General features: G+C 36.9%; 1 protein-coding gene across 1 annotated transcript in view; it reads right to left on the minus strand.

Moving 5' to 3' along the window:
* The window catches only part of DTHD1 (death domain containing 1), a 54,209-nt gene that overhangs the window by 3,615 nt on the left and 27,176 nt on the right, over window positions 1-23,418 (minus strand). The window contains exons 7-8 of the mRNA XM_008581434.1: window positions 20,827-21,071; window positions 2,509-2,566 (exon numbers count right to left, since the gene is read on the minus strand). Of these exons, the coding sequence (XP_008579656.1) occupies window positions 2,509-2,566; window positions 20,827-21,071 (303 nt within the window). The remainder of the gene's footprint in view (window positions 1-2,508; window positions 2,567-20,826; window positions 21,072-23,418) is intronic.

Below are 23,418 nucleotides of genomic sequence, written 5' to 3' on the forward strand. Positions count from 1 at the left end.
GAACTCTGCTTTACTCACACTGCATTCAACTACTGGGCTGCCCAAGGTTATGAAAATAAGTTGAATGTGATCAACAAACACTGTGTTGCTTTTTACCATTTGAGCCCTTTGTAGCTTACAAAACCATTTTTAAAATATTGTTTTTCCTAAACTTAATTTAAAATTTCCATAGCAATGACCAAGAACTTTTCTCCCATTCTTAAACCCCAATCTCACTCTCATTCTGTTTCACTTAGTCTGTGTATGTTTCCCCAACTTTATCCAAAGTCATTTGACCTGAGTTCTCATAACCTTGTTTTTATTTCAAAATCATTTTCTTGCAAAAATCTCACTTCTCATTTTCTGGATTCTGTCCCCCACAGCGATTTTCATCAAATATTTTCCCTTCACACCTGTCCCTTAATCTCCTCCTCACCATGGGTTCCTTCCACGCTTCTTACAAACACTCAGATGTCCTCTTTCCTTGCCTCTGCTATGTCAAGCTACTGTGCTATTTCTTCCCTTCTCTTTACCATAAAATCTTTTACTGACTATGTAAACTTCGGGCTTTGAGTTTCTCACTATCGACTCACTACTGAAACCCTCACTTCGGGGGCTCTCTTCCTTCTTTTGAAGCCCTACTGATGCCTTTCTTTCAAATCTTCCTAGAGCCCTCCAAATTACTACTTAAGCAACGATTCTCAGCCTGCACCTTCCCTGACTCCCACGAAGCTCTGCAGTCCTCTCCTTGGAGCCAGGCCTCCTCTGATGCTCCTCCTCTCTTTCCTGCCCTTTGCCGACTTTCTTCCTCCTGATATTGCTGAATGAATGATTCCATGTCAGGCCTCTTCTATCTCAGTCCTTTCCCTTCAATGAATTCATCACCTCACACTGCCTTAACCATCTCCTCTGTGTGAAATATCCAGATCTTTTACACCTTTATCTCTTTGTTTTCCTAAATCCTGGTGTAGCATTTGAAATATTCATATCCTAGTTGTCTTTACCAATGTATACTACAGCCAACACAAAGGACATATTTCTAGAATCAAAATCATCAACTTTGGCCTTTTCTTTTATCCACCAGATCTTCCTTCACTCTGATGCTCCTAACTCAAAACATCTCCAATATTCCCCCTACTTTCCAGCATTACTGACTCAATCTTAATTGTGTCCTACCTGTCTCTATCCTTGAGTAGGAACCAGGATTCTAACTCGTATCCCTGCTGTTAGTTTGGACTCACTTTGGTCTTCCACACAAAAGAATAGAGAGAAGTTTGGGAAGTCTAATCTGATCTTATCTGTCTCCTATTAATAAAGCTCTTGTAGGGTCTTCCTAAGCTCTTGTAGAAGTCTAAACTTCTCAACTTGGCATTTTAAATGTTTCGTAGTTTTAATGTTTTTACTCAGAATGTCTAACCTCATTTACTATCATCCTTCCTGCAGCAGCTCTCATGACATTGGTCCTGCAGGAAGATTTCTGTGGGGACCAATACCTCCTAACCTGTGTAACAACCTAAGACTTCCTAGTACATAGAAGAAGGGTCATTATACTCCTGTGCTCTCTGGTGGTTGTTAACGATGGCAGTGATTGTGTTTTTATTTAAACATCAAATTCTTCAAAAGTTAACATTATTTAAACTTGCTGAGCTTTCATCTTTTTCTGTTTGTTTGTTTTGTTTTGTTTTGTTTTCTACATTATCTGCTCTTTTAAAATAGTGTTATTGTCCTGGGGAGGATGTGTTATACTAGAGTCTATTCCCACCCTGCTCCTGATGTAGCTCAGTAAAGCCTATGCATTTTTTATAGGAATTCATAAGGGAAAACCCTGACTGGAATTCTGTGCCATCTATGGTACACCTGACAGACTAATCAAAACACACTTACTAATGTCTTTTGAAGATCAATAAATTATCCTATTAGTAGCTATTAACATCCCAAAATGAATTGTTTCAAAGGCCAAAAGTGTCAAATTCTACCCTGACGTCTGTGTCATTTTTATGTAACTGGATTATGCATAACCAAAACCAAATATTAAATGTTCCCCTTGTGGTTTTATACAAATACATACCTCTATTTTAAATCTATTGACCTCGAATGTTGGTTTGAACTGACCACACTTAAAGATTTGCAACATTTTAAAACAAACTGTAGTTGTCTATTTACTGAACTAAGCAATTACTAGTTATCTGAGTAAAATAATTTTTAGTAAGGTTCACATTTATTGGAGATTTCAACACAACTTTAATTACATTCATATAAGGGTACTTCAAAAAGTTTGTGGAAAAATGGAATTAAAAGGTAATATGTATCTTTCTATGAACTTTTTGAAGTACGCTCATATTCAAGAATGCTATTTTGGTTGGTATGTACATGACTTCCCAAGGAAAATCCGCTTATTAAACTGATAAAGTTAATGATTGCTTAAATTTGGAAGTCACTTTCTCCATTCCTTTCATAAAAGGAGTCACATCTACATATAATATAAGGGGGGGAAAGCACTATAATAAGGACAGAGAAAATATTCCTTACCTAAAGGATCTGTAGAAATTCTTTTGGTACTCTGTGGACGGTTGATTAATTTTTCATGCTATTGGGGGAAAGAATAAGCAGAATAAGCATAATAAGAACACACAAAATAAGCAGAAGAAACCATTAATTTGTAAACAAAATAAAAACAAAAATCCATCTGAACTTCACCCCTCCTTGAAAGAAGTACTGAATAGCATACCTTGCAAAATTAGATCTTTTATTTGTGCATGCACGATCAGCAATTGCTTTCCTAATACAAGACAAAGTATATTAACCCAAATCTTTCACCAAATTTAAATTGAAGAACACACATTTACATATTATAGCACTCATTAACTCTGAATGAACATTTTCTAACTAAAATTTAACACTGTTCAAACCAAGTAACAGAGCAGGCTGCCTCTACACTACAAACATGGTATTTTGTAAAATCTTCTGTAAGGCAAGCACCTTGCTTCAACACTCAGCACAGGTCCTGACACCTACTAGATACTCAAACATTTGTTCTTGTGAATGGATGAGTGAATGAATGTGCATACGTGATGCTAAAAGCAGTCAAGTCATTGAGCAGATATTATTTTAAAACTAATGTTTTATCAAGAAGTAATCATATGTATAATCATTACTTTTCTACACTGTGAACAGTTTGTTCTCAGTTAATATGGGATAATGGGAACAACACAGGAGATAAAGTAAAAACAGCTGGGTTCAGATACCTGTTAGTGGCTTAGAAGTGTACTTTGAAGAATTTATTTATCTCCTCAGACTTAGCTCTGAAATGTGTTTATTGAAGCCTGCATCACAACAACTGGTACGTAAATGTTCATAGTAGTTTTATTTGTCATTGCCCAAAACTGGAAACAACTGAAATGTTCTTCAACAGAGAAGTAGTTAACAAACCATGGTACATCCAAACCACAGGATTCTACTCAGTAATAAAAAGGTCAAATCACTGATACGTGCAACAGCTTGCAAGAGCCTCAGAGCAGGATGCTGAGTGAAAATTTCTAGTCTCAGACAGCCACATGTTCTGATTTCATTTACATCACACTCTTGAAATTACAGAATTATAAAGAGGTAGAGCAGATGAGTGATTGCCCCAGGATTGGGGGGGCAGGGTGGGAAGAGGGGAGGGTGACTATACAGAGGTGGCACCAAAAAAGATCTTTGTGGTGATGGAGTAGTTCTGTGTCTCAAATGTGGTGGTGGAAGCACAAATCTACACCTGAAAAAATGGCACAGAGCTATACACATATATTGTATCAATGTCACCCTCCTGTTTGATATTGTGCTGTGGTTATTTAACTGAGTGAAGAATACATGAGACCTCTTAGTGCTATTTTTTGCAACTTCCTGTGAATCTATAATTATTTCAAAAACAATTTTTTAAAAACCTACTTCATAGCAGTGATAGAATGATGATGTAAGTGCTGTATGTTAATGCACAGCCCACTGGCTCCTACTGAGCACTCAACACAAGATAGTTGACTGTGAATATCATGTTGTGTAGGCATTCTTGGCATAGACATTTTATAAGCATGGAAGCATATGAAACTTCCACTGGGAAGTTTTAATTGGAAAGAATTAAGAAACACAGCATACATGCAAGTATATTCTGCCATAGCACTGCAGAATAAGTGCATATAATTTTCGAGGCATCAACTATATGTTTGAATGCCTCAAAAATTGAGAGAGAAATACCACTTTAAATATGGGAATGACGCAGCAGATTGCGTCATTCCCATCCACAAGCACATGGCCTGGATTGAGCCTGGGACAAGAGGTATGCATTGGGTTTTTTCTTTTCTTTGTATCAGTACATTTCCCCCCTCAGTTGTTCTTTGTTTACAGATATCTCAGCATTTTGAAGCACTAAGAGTGGTTCTAGAGTTTAAATGTATGTATTTTTCCACACACATGAAAATTCAAGTCAAGTGGTTCATCTGACGCACAAGCATAGATGTGGTGTATTGTGACAGCACAAGCGCTTTCAGAGTTCCCGGCACCATGTTCATCTCCCACATGACTTCTTCATCAGGGACTTTGAATGCTGCCTTCTCTTCCCTTCCTTTTTTTGCACAATGCTTTTCTGTGTTCACCTTACACAGTACATTTTGAACCTCACCGGTGCTCAGGGTTAGCCCCAAGCCCAACAGGAAGCCTCCTCTTGTCCTTGGGCAGGCTCCCCTGCCATGGTTCCCAGCGTCCCCAGTGCAACTCCCGGAAAGTCTTTCATAGCAGGACCACCTCTAATTTTTCTCTACTTTCCTCTCCCTCCTTCTTGTAATCAAAAGGTGCCATTCTGTTCCATCTACTTGGTAAAGGGAGGCTTGTTATTCCTCTCAAGTGAACTGTTCTTAATATCGTACATCTTAATCGTATTATCTTTTAATTTTATTTCTCTATGACATTTTCAAAATTCCCCTTGTACGTGAATTATCAACTGGCCCTCTTCCAAATACATTTCAGTGGATGCATGGAAGAATGAAAGAAATGCCTTTTGTCCAAAAATGATGAAAATTTCCAATATCATGTTAGAACGAACGTGAAATTCTGATTCCTTCTTATATACCTAATACTATAGAAATACAGTAATAATAATTTCTATTAGATAATTTTACAAATTACCTCACAGGGATCACCCCGATGACCTAGTTTTGGTGCCCACCTCCTCATGCAGAAATTCCAGCTTCTGGCAAAATTTTCTCTAAATATTTCTGGCAGTTCCGTGGGCTTTACACTCTTGGTATCCACACTGTTCCACCAGGTACCCCACGTGCTCAGTCGGGCCATGCAGTGCTCCACACTCCTGTCGACACAGCAGTTTCGCCCCCTGCATCTGTCACCATGTAGTACACCACGATGGTTTCCATTCATGGTGCACTTCTGCTCCCCAAACGCCACCTGGGCCCAGTTGTTCGATATCTGTGGTCACTGCGGGCTTGCTCTGCTGCTGCCCCGCCACCATTCTGCTGCGTCTTGCCAGCAGTGAAACCATTCGGATCTGCTCCGTATGGAGCGCTTGATCTCTCCTGCTTCTCTCCCAAGCAAAGCAATTTTCCGTCAGTGGCCACCCTAAGCCCTCCTGAGCTGTGTGGTAAAACGTGACAGAATGAAAAAAGTGGCTCCCTACCTGTCATGTTATGTGACACTGGAGTAATATTAACTGTGCCCTGATGTGCCACACCACTCAGTAAAATAGGTCTTCCATGTTTTTAATTAAAACTTTTTCTCTTAGGACATAGTCATGCATCCAAGGGGCTGGACTGGGAGAAAGATTTTACTAATAGCAACAGTGCTCCACTCTAAACACCTCCTGACCTCTGATGACTAGAGCTGTAAATATACAAATATATATACATAGCAATATTATATTAGACATATTTATGTTATGCATAATATATTTATCATGTCATATTTAATATATATTTATGTATTTAATAAATTCATGTACTAAATATATAAAAATATGGTTTTTAGGTAAATCTACCCTGACACCCCCTGCAAATAGAAATCCATCAAGTCATGTATTCCCAGTTATTTCTGAGACACTGGTTAATTTCTTACCCCAGGAAGCACCTCAGATTCCATGCAAATGACCTTCTAGGCTGGTTATTTCTCTGCACCCTTATCAGACATGTCTGAAACTCTCAGAATTGAACCTGCTTCAGAGTTATTTTAAAATTGCTTTCTTTTATCTCATCTGCCTTTTACAAAACAAACAAAAAAGTAAAAATAAAAATCCAGTGTGTGGAAGATGGGGAGCCCTTGCTGTTTTCCTCTCTGAGGGGTGGGAATGTCAAGGCTCGGCGGTGGTTAGGTCTTCTGGCTGAGAACCCAGAGTGAGGGAGGGGACAGGATCTGGAACTCAGCTGTGATTAGGCCTGCAGTTGACGTTTTCCCTAATACTGTGCTTGATCCTGTGGGCTCTTAGATGAGACTGAGTTTAAACCATACTCTGCCAATTGCTGGCTCCTATGTCAATTCATGCCTTAGTTTCCTGAACTTTAAAATCACCATCATTTTATCATCTACTTCCTAGGTTTGCTGTGAGCTTTAAATGAAATCAAATGTGTAACACACTTTAAAGGCAATGAAATCAAATAGCTTAGTTCATTTTTTTGGCACACGGTGGGTGCTCAATAAGGTCACCTACTTGTTTTTATCACACAAACCTTGACAGAACTAGAGTGCCATTTTGCATGCAGAGAGGCTTTCTGCACCCCACAAATTCCAATACGTGGACAATTGTCTAAAGATCCATCTATACTAAAGCTAATTCTGTTAAGTATAGCCATATGTGTAGCAAGATATGATCTGCATGTTACTGTGACGTAACAGCATTGCAGATGGCACCCTTCCCTGTGTGCTCACAGCAGACCTGGGTTCAGCCACTGCTGACCCTCTAGTCTCTCGTGCTTTGGCCTAGAAAGAAGCTCAATGTCTCAATCTTGGCCTGGTCTTACCATCATTGAAATGTGCTTTCAGGGAGCTTTAGGGCAGTGCTGGCATTAACGAACATGTGCATGAAAATAAGAATGAAAAACAATACAGTGCGAAACAATCACCACTGTGGGTTGGCATTAGGGCTGATTTGTTGGTGCCCTAATGTCATTGTTATGCCTTCCCAGACTAAAAGAAAATGAACATGGGTCACATTAGGGAGCGCAGCAAAGATGATGGAGTGAAATTCCTCCAGGGCTTACCACAAGAACCAGTGAAACCCAAATGAAAGTTAGAGAAAAGGAAAGTCAGGAAAACTATAAATCCTTCCCACTATTTCACACACAGTTTGAAGTGCCAAGTGGAAACAATAAAATAAGTTAATATCTTTGAATCCTACAGCAACATTCTATTTTAAATTGTTCCTTGGGTGGCCACTAATTTCAAGAGCACCTACAACATACTATTGCCACTTACAGATGTAGAAACAATAAGTTGTAGATTTTGTCCTCTTTAATTTCTACTGCCTACCAGTTCTTGAGGTCTCTACGGCAGAACCAGTCTTTGTATAAAGTAGCATTCTAAGGACTTTCTGACACTTTTAGTACTATTTAGCATGGATGTCACATAGCATTAGAGCTAAACATCACTTTTATACAACAAAAAAGAAAATTCTATGCTGTTGTTTTTTATCATTTACCCTAAAACACTTATGCATGAAAAGATTTTCACAATAATTATTATAATATCTTGTAATAACAACTCCTCCATCCAGTCATAATACCATACCCCACCCAACCCCCCACGCTTACTATAGATTTTTCTGGTAAATAGATCATTTATTTTGTAATTAGGAGATATATAAGTAAAAGTGATATGATTAACAATAAACCAAGCAACTAAAAGTAATTAGTATTTTTCTGTGTATCTTTGGCATGGGTTTTTACCAGAAACATTGCAGGTATCATAAGTAGATACTGGATTTCACTGCTTACTCCACTCTGTATTTATTTGACGCTGGCCTCTTCAACTAAGTAATAGTTACCGTCGCTTAAGTTCATTTATTACATCACAAAAGTAAACTGTGTATTCTAAATCTTTATAATGTATTTAGCTCATATAGAATTCTTAATAGTTTTACATTGTAAACAAGCTAGATGTAGTATTGATCGAAGAAGTAATCTGATAAAAAAATTAATTCTAGCATAAAAACTTTGTGCTGTACTTATGGGTTTAACAAAATAAAAGCTTATACCAGTGTCAAGTGAAAATGTACATGTGACCATATTATTTAATTCCAAACCCATAACAATGATTTGAAATATTATCATCCCCATTTCACAGATGTAACTTCTCCACGGTAACATGGCTAAAATATGGCAAAACTAGTCTTGAAACCCAGGTCTCTCTAAAGGCCTAACTTTGGGGTTTTTTTTGTTTGTTTTTGGCAGCTGACCAATACAGGGCTCAAACCCTGGACCTTAGTGTTATTAGCACCATGAGCTAACCAGCCTAAAGCCTAACTTAATGAGTAATACTGCCTCCAGATAATAATATCAACTACTATTTTTTACTAATTATCATGTACCAGAAATTACTCTAAAAACTTATAATATATAAACTTGGCAATATAAAATAATGTAATAAGTACACAGAGCATTACCAATTATTACCTCGTACTTTTTCTTTAAAAATTACTATTTGTTGCCTACATAAATACATTTTTAAAAGAAACCCTTATATTTTAATCATAAATAGAAAAACAATCCCATTTGTATAAATAGAAGAAAACCTTAAAAATAAATACAATTAAAACAAAACAGTGTTATTAAATTCTGTTGCCAGCCGAGATCTCTGAACCTGAGAGCTATTCTCCATTTGTTAAAAAGCAAGCTTTGCAAGTTTTAGGAATTTGTGAAAACATGTCAACACCAACCTGAGATCTACTCTGAAGATCAAAGAAAGAATTAAAAAGAGAAAAATTATCTCACCATGTAAATGAATTTTAATTAAGGCTAGTAAATGTATTCACCTAAAGATAGATAGATAGATAGATGATAGATAGACAGATAGATAGATAGATAGATAGATAGATAGATAGATAGATAGATAGATAGATAAGTAAATAAGTAAATAAAGCACCCGCAATTCCAAAATGTAGGGAAAAACAATATAACCAAGCATCCCCTTTTATTGGCTGGGAATCCTATCTTTCAGTGTAAACATGTATGGGAAGTATTTTTGTCTTTCAAAAATGTTATAGACATAACATTTTAAGGGCATCTGAGTGATGAGTCATCAACAAAAAGTAAGGGACATGAGCTCATAAGCTAAGACCTCCTGTTTAAGGGATTGGTGTCATCTCTGCTCTGAAGATAAGCTAAGAGCTAAGCATTCAAAACCAGGATGATGGAGGAAGCCTGCTTCTGATTCAGGAGCTGGAAAATTCCAGGTAAAAAAGGAAACCACCATCCAAGGCTTCAGCAGCTCTTTTCTGAAGCTTGATTTCAGCAAAAGGTACAACCGCTCTTCCCAACTGGCTCTTTGAAAGATCTAGATTTGCTAAACACCGGGAAAGGGCAAAGGATATGAGAGGCAACATGACATAATGGTAAAAGTGGTGGACATAAAGTAAGCAACGATCTGGCCTTCCCAAGGAACAGGAGGAGATGATAAAGCATAAAAGAGAAATGACTTTGAAGTCTGGGTCCTTATATGGCATCTGTCCTATGCAGTCATGCAAGCTGAGGCAAGCCATCTAAACACTCTCACTATACTCTCTAACTGGGAGACGGAGATGATGGTTCCTCCCTCTGCAGTGTGCTATGAGGGTAGGTAAGATAACATCTGTAAAAAAATGTGGCCTACATCAAGAATTTAACAAATGGTGGCACAGCCATACAAACCAATGCAATGTGTGGACCTTATTTAGATCCTGGGATTTTTTGTTTGTTTCTTTGTTTTTAATGTTACTGGTTATGCATATTCACAGGGTACAAAGCTGACTATCACCACTTATGCCCAAGATGTGATGGCCAGATCAATACTATCAGCATGGCCACATTACCACAAATTGCAATTATTCTCCATGTCCCCTGCCCAATTAATCCCCAACCTCTCTTTCCTTCCCCCGCCTTCACCCCTCCCCACCCACCACTCCACAACCCTGGGTATGCTCGCTCTCTCTGCAAGTCCAACACACCACTGTGGTCTTTCTTTCCTCCCTTCTTTCTCTCTTAGCTCCCATTTATGAGTGAGGACATAAAGTATGGACCCTGTTTTTGATCATGTTTTATTTTTGTTTTTTTTCTTAAGGTCTTACCTCTTAGAGAAATATTCTGAAGTATTTACAAGTAAATGATATATCTATGAGTTGCTTTAAAACATTTCAATAGCAGCAAAAGCCACAAGGGTATTGGATGCAACAAGCATGGCAGAAAATGATGGGAGATAAGTCTATGCAGGTTAATTATATGTTTTCTCTACTTTTGTGTACATTTAAGTATTTCCACATGCATAAACACACAAAAGGTTTTTGAAATAAATGAATTAAAAGGCAGCAACATCAGCAAGTATCCTGTTGTTGTCATCACGGACATTCTTATAATTGCAGTCAGTGTAGCACTTGTGAAGGTCTAGGCAGAAGTGCTTCCCCTCACAATAAAAGGAAATGCCTCTATGTAGAGAGGTCTAGAGACCAGCATAAACCCACAGAGAAGTAAGATTACTGTGGAACAAAATAAGAACATGTTTCAGAAAAAGAAGAGCTGACCTAGAGTGGTATTGCTTGAAGATAAATCTAGAAATTAGGTTTCGGAATGAAATCAGGCTGTTACCAATCCTAGAAGCAATGCAAGCCTGTATCTTTGTTTAGCTCAGTTTTTTTTTGTTTCAAATCTATGTATATTTTTATGAGACCAACTTTTTTTTAGCAATGAAAATGAATCATCAATTTATAACTATAATTTAAAATGTAAGCAAAATGTTACTTGTCACAATTTTGTATATATAGCAGAAATTATTTTATACAAAGATATGTCACAAATATTAACTCAAACATAAAGAGAAAAGCCAGATTAACCAATTTTAATATGCAAACTAAATATTAAATTCTCTCTCTAAATCTTATTTGCATGAGTTCTCAAATTTTTAATTTTTTATTGATCATTCATATTTATGGGAAAGACAGTTGACTGTCAGTATTTGTGTACAATATATGATGATCAAATCAGTATTATTAGCATGTTCATCATTACAAAATGTAATTATTCTTTGTTTCTATTACCCACTTTCTCACTAACCCCCCTCATCCTCCCCCTTTCCCACCTTTAGTAACCATAGTTCGGTTCTCGCCTTCTGAAAGTTCAACGTGTTATTGTGGTTGTTGTGAAACCAACTTTTCACCTTATTTTCTTCATTATTTTTTCAATTGCTTGCTTCTTATAAAATCACTCTTGTTAAGGCTTCAGTATGATTATGGTTGAGTTAAGAGCAAGGTATTAAATATCTCTCAGTTTTAAAGAACTCAGTCACGAAAGGTGACAGCTTTAGGCCCCTGGTAACCAGAACGATCAATTCAAGAAACCCCAAAGGATCTAAAGAGCTGGAATTAATAGAAAATAGGGGTATCCAGGGATGGCTGCTGATACAAAATAAGCAACGATCTGGAAAACTCAGAAAATACATATGGAATATATATAGATGCAGTAAAGAAAAGTTGTCAAAAAGTCTGGAATAGATAAATCTGATTTCTAAATTAATGTCTCTAATTTCATTTTTTTAATCTATCAAATGGGCAAAGCAGAAGATATACCAGATGAGATCACAGTGGGGATTAAATGACATAATATATACTCATATAAAGCACTTCGAACACACCCGGCATTTGGCAAACACTCCATATATGTTAAGTATTGTTGATATGCTTAAAACTTTGCTTAATATTCCAAGTACTTCCAGCAAAAATAGATAACTTTGACCCATAAATGCAGCCATGCAGGAGAGGCTATTAATTTTTAAAACAGCTCAACAGATCAAAGACAGATACCCAACATTGTTAGAACTTGCATTAACTTTAACTTCCTCTTTACTGTTCCACTTTTAGATTAATCCCAACAGGTTTTGTCAATCCAGAAAACCTGTTAAGGTGCCTATTTAACTCTGAGCATAACTTTTTCTAGAATATCCTCATATATTATTTTTAAGTTTCTGGTGTTTTTTGTTGTTTTGTTTTGGTTTGGTTGTTTTGCCTTATAACAAACAGAAAGAGTGATACGAATGTTGCCAGGAAAGGTCTGGAGAGCCACAAACATCCTCCTGCCAGGTCTTGCCACAGTGTGTGTAATTCCCACATTAGTCAAGGTATGAAAGGTTTCCGCTAAATGTAACTGTTAGCTGGGAGGGAAACAGGTAATGCTTTTGTCAGCTATTAAGGCTCCACCTTCGATTGCTTTATCAATTTACCAGAATGCATTCGTGTATTTAGTAAATAGTTCAACAAAACATTGTTGAATGCATACTAGGAGAAGAGATTATGAAATTGAATGAGCTATGCTCCCAGCCCTGAGAAACTCAGTCACAAAAGGACACAGTAGATATAATGGTAAAGAGTGCTGCCACTGGAATCAAACAAACTTGGATTGAAACAGTAGCTTTGCCATTCTCTAGCTATTTCCCGTGGACAACTTCTCTGTGCCTCAGTTTCTTCAACCACCCAACTTCTCAGTAAAGGAATTAATATGTGTAAATGCTTTATCAAGTTACTAGCAGGAAATAATAAGCATCAGATATTTTTATTATTACCATTATTATTACATAAATAAAATTATAACAGACCACATGTTAATATATATCCACAGTGCTTTGGTTATAACACAGTGCAGTGCCTAATTCTGCCTGGGAACTTTAAAGGCTTCCTCTAAAGAGCTGATAATAGAGCTGTGTGGAGTTGATGCTGTCACAAGCACAGCCATGGGAAGAGGCTCTGAGGCAGTTATGACTGTAACGTGTAAGAGAAATGAGACCTTAAGTGGAACTGGAGCAAAAGATGTTAGTTGGATAAATGTAATACAAAAACGTTGTGGCAGTAAGCTGTAGGGGTTCGTGAAGGGCCTTACATGCCAAGGTAACAGGCTTGGACTTTGGTCAATAGACATTCACTGCCAATGGAGAAGTTTTAGCAGAACAATGATAAAATCATACTTGTTTTTGAGAAAAACCACCTTGTTGGTTGTGTGGAAGATAGCTTAGAATAGAAAAGAGGACTGGTGATAGGTCTCCAAGGAAAAAATTGCAATCATCTATTGAATAGGGCAATATTAGGGGGACCAGAGATAAAGCACTTCCAAAGTAAAGTCAATAAAACACTTTATTGTATCACAGGACAATAGCTCAAACTAGCGTCCTGAGAGTCACCTAGGAAGCTCCTCCACAACTTCCTCTACCTACCAATGTCTTTCTGCCTCTCAAACCCGAACACATTCACTCTATCACCAAGTCCTGTTGATCCCGAATCCTAAAACTTTCTCCACTCTGTTCCCTTCTTGCCATCCTTACTGCATGATCTTGCATCAGGCCATCACATCTCTTCCATGGACTATTTTATTAGTTCTTTATTTTACTGTTGTATGCTCTTCTCTTTCTAATTTATCCTTATAGGTGATATGGCTAACAAAATTAGATCATATCATCCTCTTGATTAAAATTTTCCAATGGCTTATCATTGCTTATGTTGTAAAAGATAAACTTAATTATAAACTAACTAGATAACCTACTTCTCCATCCTCAGTTACGGACATACCCATTCCAAGAATATCAGTCATTGAGAGATTTATTTGATTACTCATATGCTAAGCGTCTCTAGTGTGACTCTCTACTTTGCCTGTGATGTATATGTCATAAAGCCATTCTCATTATTTTGATGAATTTTGACAGAAGGTCCCACTTACAACAAGTACAGAGACATTTGATTGACCTAAATAAGGCATTCAAATCGCTCAGTAATCTTTCCCCAACTTATCTGCAATATGACTTTTCCAAATTGTCCACTCAAGCCACACAGGTGTAATGATCGTTCTTCCTGAAAACACACCTGTGCTTTGCCACTTCAGAGTTTCTGCTCGTTCCATCCCTCTTGTGTGGAACTCATTGTCTCTTTCTCTCCAGATCCTAAACATTCTCTACATCCATCTTGCTCTGTGAAGCATCCCCAGCTCAACTCAGCCCACAGGAATCACTCTCTTCTCTGAAATGCCCTCGCACTAACCATCTTGGCCATTCATTTTCAATTAATGATCAGCTCCTGCCTTTTGATATTGCTACATTGTTGTATGTGATTATTACTTATCTCTTGCAATGTTTTATAACTTTCATAGTGTTTATGCTTTATTTCCTGCACTACACTGTAATTTCCTTGAAAGCTAGAATTTTGACCTGTATTACTATTATCATTATTTTTAGGCCCTCCACAATATCTCATATTTTAGGCCCTTACTTCATTTTTGCTCATTGATGTGTTGACTAATACAACTCCAGAAAGAAAAACAAAAACAGCTGGAGTTCATGAACTAGAAAATCATTTAAATGAATGAGCATTACTTTTTACTTATTAAGTGATACAATTTTAAGGGAAATGCAAATACATCCATTATTTATTAAATTATTAAATTTTCTCAAACAGGCAAAAACATACCTGCTTCCTTCATAAAATAAAAATTATTGAAAGCTGTATGACAATGTAGTGCTCAATTCCTGGTTTAGTTACGCTGCCCTCTTAGCAGAGAAGACCTTCCCTTTTATGGACGAGGGTGGAGGGAAGAAGGAGGGGGAGAGATAAGTGGGGAGAGAAAGGGGAGTAGGAGAAGGGGTGAAAGGGGAGGAGGAGGAGAAGAGATGGTGGAGAAGAGCAGAGGGGAGAAGAATCTAAGAGAATACAAGAAAATAAGGGAAGGGGAAGATAAAGAGGAAGGCAATGGGCATAGGGTAAGAAGAGAAAATTCTGCTGATTAAGCTGGTGGGCAAAGCACTTTCCAAGAAAAGAATACAGGATCCTCTTTCTGACTAAACCAGCTTTGTTCATTTTTCTGCCAAATCTTTCTTAGTGACATGATCACATCTGTATCTTTGCAGGCCATTCTGATGGCTCGTGGGCCCGTGAGACTGCGAGCATGTGGGTGCGTCGAGGGAGGGGTGAAGAAAGCCAGAGTGGGGACACTGGCAAGAATGAGGTTTGGAAAAACTTTCCCAGGTTAAGAAAATTAACATAAGATCTCTACTCACCGAGATTCCTGTGACTTTTTTCTATAATTGAAAGGGGGTTGGACATGAAGCAACACACATGTGATTGGAATTAACTCTAGTGTAGAAAGCATGAAACTAAGTTACAGAAAATTTAAAAATCACCCTAAATTCACTATTCCCACAAAAACAGCAGCAACAAAAACAAACCAAAACACTCCTGATTTCTCTTACAGGGTATTTTTTTTTAAAAGCATGGCTTTTTCTAATCTGCTTTCTTAATAGCTAGAAATAGGGTAATAAGTTCCATTTTATTCTTTTTTTTTTTTTAAAGATGTCTAGTAAGGGTATCTTAACCCTTGACTTGTTGCTGTCAGCACCACGCTCTCCCAAGTGAGCCAACCGGCCATCCCTGTATAGGGATCCAAACCCATGGCCTTGGTGTTATCAGCACCACACTCTCCCAAGTGAGCCATGGGCCGGCCCCTGCTCCATTTTATTCTCAAACACTGATATAATTTTGTAAATTTATGGCAACTAAAAAGATTAAGTAGAACTGAAGTGCCTGTGGACGTAAACATTTTCAATAGCTCTGAATTTTCTCACTTATATAGTCAAGATTGCTTTCGTATTTTGTGGTGTTAGAAAAAAAAATCATATGGGGAAAAAAATCATCCCTAGCAGGGCAGAGAGATGGTAGTGAAAGTCCTAAGTTGTAAGAAAGCGGTGATTCTGATGAACTGAGTCCCACACTATCATCCGCATGCTTCTTCTGATGCAAGCAAGTAGTAAGTATTGAAGTGGTATCATGATTTACTAGAAATCACATGTCATAAGTTCAGTTTAAAACAAAAAAGGAAGTTCAGGCTAAGCAAATCTTGGGTCAACAGATGGCTTATGTAAATATGTAGGTTAGGTGTTACTGAGAAACTGCAGCCTCGAATAGACAGACTACAGCCATCAGATCTGCAGCTTTTCTTTCTTTCAAAGCAAAACCTCCAAGCAGGTGGGAAGAGTAAACAGCAGTCACAACCCAAGATGGTGCAAATAAACAAATAGCAGACAGTCACCTATCTGGCATGATTTCAGAAGCACATGCGCACACACAAAACATTCCTCCCACTTCCTTCCACTTAAAAAAAATTGAGAGTTTTTTGAAACTTGCCTTGTTTCTACCAAAGTACAAATACACATAGTATGAACTGAATTTACTTGACCCCTTTGTAGAAGGAGAAAATCTCAGGCACAACGTAGGAAAGATTTAGAGGCAAATCATTTTTCTTTTTAACCATATATTTTCACATATACTGTTTATGTCACCATTTTCAAGAGATTGTATTGAAAATGAAGTATCCCCATCTTTCATACCTCACCTTCCTGTAGCCCTCATGTGTGCACTAGCCATGATGGCTTTCCTTCTAGTCCTTGACGTGAAGCTCATACTTATCACAGAGTCTTGGTACTTCCCGTTTCCTTCACTTTTTTGCTCTCCTGGCCTATAAGCAGATGGGCTTCTGGTCGCTGATTGCTCCTCAGCCCAGAATTCACCTCCACAGTTAGGTCTTACCTGGCCACCCCACCTGCAAGTGCACACCACCAATTCTGTCTATCCTCTGACGCTAATTTTTTTCCTTCCTTTGCACTTCCCACTTTCCTCCTCACACTTTTGGTATTTAATATGCAAGCTCTACTTATGAATTCACTCATTCATTCAACAAACACTTACTGAGCATCTCACATACGACAGGCAATGTTCTAGGTACCTGCGATTTGGCAGCGAATGAAACACCAAGTTCCCCACCTTCACGGAGGTTACATCCTAGTGGTGGGGTAGAAGGTGTTCCTATGATAAACATAGTAAGTGAGGAAATACATATTAGAAGGTAGCAATGCTTTAAAGGAAAGAAAAGGCCAGGGCAGGTTAAGGAGGAACAGGAGTGTCAGTGTGTGGGGGTAGAAGCAGATTGCCATATTTAATAGAATCAGCGTAGACCTCCAAGAAAAGGTGGAATTTGAGAAAAGAATTGAAGGAATGTTAAGAATGTTAGGCATGCAGGTATCCGATAGAAGAACATTCTAGGCAGGGGGAAATCACTAACACAAAGACCTAAAGCAGAAGCATGCATAACACGTTACAGGAACAGCAAGAACATCATCATGGTTAGAGCTGAAAAACTGAAGAGGAGAGAAGAGGAGAGAAGATCCTAGAGTCAGTGGGGGCCAAGTGCATAGAGATCCTTTTACTCTAAGTGAAACCAAGAGCATGGAGGGCTTGGAGCAGAGACATGGGATGATTTGACTAACGGTTTAAAGGACAACTCTGCCCTCTGAGTTGAAACAAGACTACAGAGAAGCAAGGTAAGAATAAGGCCGTACATACAGGAACATCATTGCATGTTGGGCCCTTGTAATATAGCAAGTGTTTGCTGAATGAATAATATATGAATGAATGAAATATGGAGGCTGAAAAATAAAAGGCACAGAGATCCTCACAAGGATGAAGTAAAAAGTGATATGTCTTCATATCTTTGGGACTCAGACATAGTACAAATCACATCTTGGAATTATGTGTGTATGAATGTGTGTCTATGTCTATGAATATAAATACATATAAATATTTACTGCTTGTCCTTTGTGTGTAAAGAACTTTTAATTTTGACAAATACCTTCACCTAATTCATGCTACATGTATAAGTGTATGCATGATGTCATGTTCATTAATGCCAAGCTACTATGATAAGGCTACTTTCATTTCCTTGAAAAGTAGCACATTTTCATACTGCTTAAACGAGGTGGGTTTTTTAAAATTCTGAGCTTTATGGAAGAAGTCTGTTCTCCAGAATAAAGGTCATGGTTTCAATTCCCATTTAGGCATGCTAGCTTTAAAAGAGGAAAAAAAAGTTTCCACAGCCACAGTTTCTTTCTCTACCCTGTCAAACTTACTTGTGAAGACTTTGGGCACAAGAAAGGGATATGAGAGTAAATCTGGAAAGCCCTATACAAATTCATCTCAGAGAAAAAGAAAGGACAGATGGCATATTGGCAGTAGACTCATCTATGAAAGGCAGCAGGCATTTAAATTTTTTTATTTTTAAACGTGCCAACATAGTTTCAATATTATCAATTTCAAGGCTGGGCAATTTTAAGCTTTGCAGAAATTCTCTCATTCATCTGGTCATTCACAGATATTTATCAAGCACTTACTATCTTCCTGGCACTGGCAATACAAAGTTGAGCAGGACAGTATATTAACCTGTACAATCTAATGCCTACATTCTCAACTGGGGTGATGTCATTCTCAAGGAGAAAAAATTTGTTTTTGGTTGAAATGAAAAAGCTTACTCTTTTTACATATAAAACAGATATATGTGCAGTACATAAACAGACACACAGTATATCTGGGTTAATAACATTTCATGGAGAGAGATGATTAGGAAAAAATGTCTAAAAAGACTCCCTAGGAAGGCAATAACAGTCACAAAAAGATTGAGAAGCACTTGTCTATTGGCAAGGACATAAACAAATGATTATAAAGAAATATGGTAACTACAGAGATAGGGAAAGTGCAGAATGTTGTGGCTCTGCATACCAGGAGCACCTAACTTGGTATGGAAGGAGAGGTCAAGAAGGCTTCCTGGAAGAGGCCACACTTAAGCAGAGATGTAAAGGATCAATCACCAGTTTCCTATAAAATGAGAACAATGCTAATGCCTAATAGGATTTTTGAGCATTTAATGATGCAATGCATGTAGAGCACTTGAAAGACTTTGGTATATTAGAAATTATTACAATAGTTGCTATACAGGCTGTGAATTCCTGCTGAGATATGCCTACCACCCAGCTCAACGCATTTCATTTCCTCACTGTAACTGTAACTTGCTTTTTTTCTTCATTTCCAGTGGCCGAATTCCTACCAACTTACAAAGCTCAGATAAAATGCCACAATCACCACAAAGTTTCTACTGGTTTTAACTTCTAGAAAAGCCATTTTCCTCCTCTAAACAACTATTAGTACATTGTTTAGACTATTAATCAGTTACTATCTTATAAGGTAATTTCATGTACCTGTTTTGCATACTCCACTAGATTATAAATTTATTTAAAGAAGTACTAGCCTGTAGAAATGCAATTGAGACACATATACATAATTTAACATATTCTAGTAGCCACATTAAAAAAAAGTTTTTAAAAAAAGGTGACATTAATTTTAATAATACATTTTTATTTAATTTGATATAACCAAAACATTACAAATTTGCAATGTAATCAATATAAATAAATTATTAATGAGGTAGTTTGTATACTTTCTGCACTGAGTCTTTGAAATCCAGTGTGTATCTCAATTCAGACTAGGCATATTTCAAGAGCTCAGTATGCACATGTTATTGTTTTGTTTTGTTTTGTTCTGTTTTTGCAGCTGGCCTGTAAAGGGATCTGAATGCTTGACCTTGATGTTATAACATCGTGCTCTAACCAACTGAGCTAACCACTCAACCCCAGTATCCACATGTGGCTACCACTCAAGACAATGCAGATTTAGGCCATTTATTATCCTCTACTGGTTTGTATTGATCACGACGGCTAGCATAGCACATTGCCTATTTCAGAAGTTTAATTAATATTGGTTAAATTAGTCACTTACTGTATTGATTTATTTAAAATCAGTACAAAATCTAATCCCATGGAAAATACATTTCTACTATTCATAATACAAAAAGTAAAAAGATGGAAAAATAATTAAAGAAAAAGAAGTTTGTTCTTTCACAGAGGTGATAAAATGAAATTTTCAGTTATACATCTTATTAAGAATATAGTTTAGATGTACTAAGTTCTGGATCACTGAAATAAATTGTATATATAGCATATAAAATGTATTTATTTGTGCCTTTGACATGTTTGGAGGAGTAACTCAGTTCTACTTTCTGATAAGAGTAAGAATTTTTTTTTTTTTTTTTTTTTCCTTTCTGCTTTTTTCGTGACCGGCAACGGATCGCAACCCTCAGTGTCGCGCCCGCACCGGACCGGGACCAGCAACGGGATCGCAACCCTCGGTGTTGCTCCAGCACCTCACTCAGCCAGTGAGCGGCCAGTCTGTATGTGGGATCCGAACCCTCAGCGAGAGCGCCACCGCGCTTCCCAAGCGGCGCACTGTAGCAGTGTGCCACCGGGCCGGCCCCAGAGTAAGAATTTTTGATAAGACTAATTAACTCATGTATCAAACAGGCAGAATTTGGTAGATCTCAGTGAAGATATTTTTATGTCATTTTCCTGTTCACCACGATTTTTCCTTAAAGTAATATGCTCTGAAACGTATTCTATGTTTTCATAAATGATTTCTCAGCTAATCAGGTGCAGTTACAGAAAATGAACAATGTTATTTTCATAGTCATTAATGACGTACTGTGAGGACCAGATCAACTTGAATTGCTCTTATTAGAAAAGCTGATATGAAGAAAAAGAAATAGAAATCCTGATATGTATTACAGCACTCTAAAATTGGGCCTACTTACTCTTTACTTATCAACTTTATTCTTGCCTCTTCTTTTAACCTTATGCATCCATATGCCTGCAGAACTGATTGTGGTAGAGAATTATAAAGAATTAACAAAATATGGTAATTAGGAAAATAAAATAACTCACCTTTGGCAATCTCAACGGTAACTTGCAAATTGGCAACTGATAATGGTTTTCATTAAATATAGGAGATTGATCCAAGTTGGGGACTATCTTTTCTTTAGGTACTTTATAAACTACAATGGTGCCCTTATAATGGGGGCAGCTATAGTTTCCAAATTCATCCACCTCTTTGATTTGGAGTTCCAGCCTGGGTTTTCTTTGCAAGTGAAAAATAAGTTTGTAGTCTTTTTCATAGTCCTTCCCATTGCCTAAATAGAAGTAAAATGCATTTGTTACTATTAAGACACATCACTTTGTCGTAATTTTTAAAAATTCAAATGATTGTTTCATTTGTTAAGTACAATTAAGGCTTTTTGTGTGTGTTTTGTCAAAACATAACCTGACAAAGCAGCAACTGGCTGAGACCATAGATTACTCATCTGAAAAAGATTTCTCATCTGTAATTGAGCCAGATGCTCTGGCTGCTTCCTTCATTTTCTTTTCTCTTCCATTTTGCTGTAACAAGAAACTATTAGGTCTTTAAGTACTTAGAAAATTATTTTCACCTTTCAAGAATTATCTTTTTACTTTCTCTTAACTATTCATATCACTATTGTACACTATTATGACCTCAAAATAAATATTCTAGAACTGCACTCTCCTATAACATGTGGCTATTTAAGTAAAAATTAATTAACATTATATAGTATTAAAAACTAAACTCCTCAGTCACTCTAACTACATTTAAAATGCTCAATAGCCACATATGTCTAGTGGCTACCTCATTGAACAGTGCAGGTATAAAACATTTCCACAATTGCAGAAATGAACAGTGCTGTTCTAGAACTTTCAACTGGAATAGTTAATGGATTTGTATTATGGAAATTCTAAGAAAACCTGGTAGATTCTCCTAAAACAATGATATTGTAAAAGTCTTCTTTACTCCTCACTGACAATTCTAGAGCTTTTGTGAACATAACCTTTCACTCATGGGGGTTTTAACAATAACATAATAATCAGTATATTTAACATAACAATCAGCATATTTTTCCTTGTTATTGCAACAATAAACTAGACACTGCCATCTTTCCTAAGGCAATATATGCCTGCAGTACCCTTTGTAAAATTTATAGAAAGCTATAGTGTAGCAGTTATGATAATACATTTTGGACGTAAAGATCTAAATTCAAGTCCAGCCTCTATTATTTATCTATATTGTAATATTTATCCAGTTCTTTCATATCTCTGAGCTTCTTGGAGACTTAACTTCCTTATCTTTAAAACAAGAGAAATGAAACTTATTTCCTAGGATTGCTCTGGGTATAAAATTAGATAATATGGATAAAATAATTTCCACAGAGCCTGGCACATAGTATGTGCTCAATAAAAGATAGCAATAATAGCAACTGGTAAGAAAAAAGCAAGATTCTTTCATTATTTTGAGTTTGTATGCCAAAAAACAGCCGAGTTAAATTTTTAAAAGAAATGTCAAGACGAAGTTTTCATATCTAGTTGAAACTTTCTTCTGCTCCTGTTAAGGTGTTGTAAAGTTGACTGCCCAGTGTTTTCTCTCATGGAAAATCTTGCTTGCCCAGTGTTCTCTCTCATGGAAAATCTTACATTTTGCCCAATGAAAGAAGAGTTCAGGGAGAGATGTAAAAGACACCACTATCTTTCTCCCTATAGTGACTGCTAGAGGTCATTTTGGTGAATCTCTAAAGCACAGTTAAATCTAGAAATAGAACAACTCCAGATTATGGAAGGTATAGGAATAGATCCCTTTACTTGAGAGGCAACCTGGCTACTTGAACAAAACTAATTCCTAAAAAAGGAATGACTAATCAGGGGTTGCCTTATAAAAAGAGTCTCACTGTGGTTAAAAAAAAAAAATTACAAATTATTTTGCATCATTAAAATATGATCTAAATAGCAAATTAGGTAAATTAGAGTTTCCAGATCACTGGAGTGACACTTGGCAAGCTTTTCTTTCCATACCACTAGAGTACTATCAAGAAGAATGTCACTACTTTGGTCCCAGTGGAATACCACTTAGGAAATTTCTCCTCTCATCCATTGAAAGGCATTATACTCCCTACCAGGTGCACAATTATTCATATGAAATGATTCATACACAGGATACAAGGATTGAGGGTAAGCATTAGCTACATAGGTTCAATTCAGATCTAAAATTTATCTCCCTATCTCCCTCTTATTGCCAGTCAATTTTTAAAAATAAAGATATGTAATGCAACTCTCTAAGATCACATTTTATATATGAAATAGGGATGAAATTATTGAGGATTTTCTAGTAATAAATAGCATACTCAGTGTTATAAACAGAAAGCATTATGTAAATTTTTAAGGTTTGAGTTTCATTGTCGCTAAAAAAAAAAAAAAAGACCCAAAAAGGACAAGTAGCACAAAGAAATTGCTTTATTTTATTTTATTTTTTCTCCCTCACTGGCACATTTGAAAGAGGAGTAAAAGCAAAAGCCACTCATTGCATACCCAATGTATGAAATCAACCACTAATTTACCTTTTGAGAATTTTTTTCTCCTTCTCAACACATTATGTATAGAGCACCTGAAATCATAACTATTCAATAAATACTTGTC

The sequence above is a fragment of the Galeopterus variegatus genome, unplaced genomic scaffold (assembly GCF_000696425.1).
Source record: "Galeopterus variegatus unplaced genomic scaffold, G_variegatus-3.0.2 Scaffold2356, whole genome shotgun sequence".
In the NCBI taxonomy this organism is placed as follows: domain Eukaryota; kingdom Metazoa; phylum Chordata; class Mammalia; order Dermoptera; family Cynocephalidae; genus Galeopterus; species Galeopterus variegatus.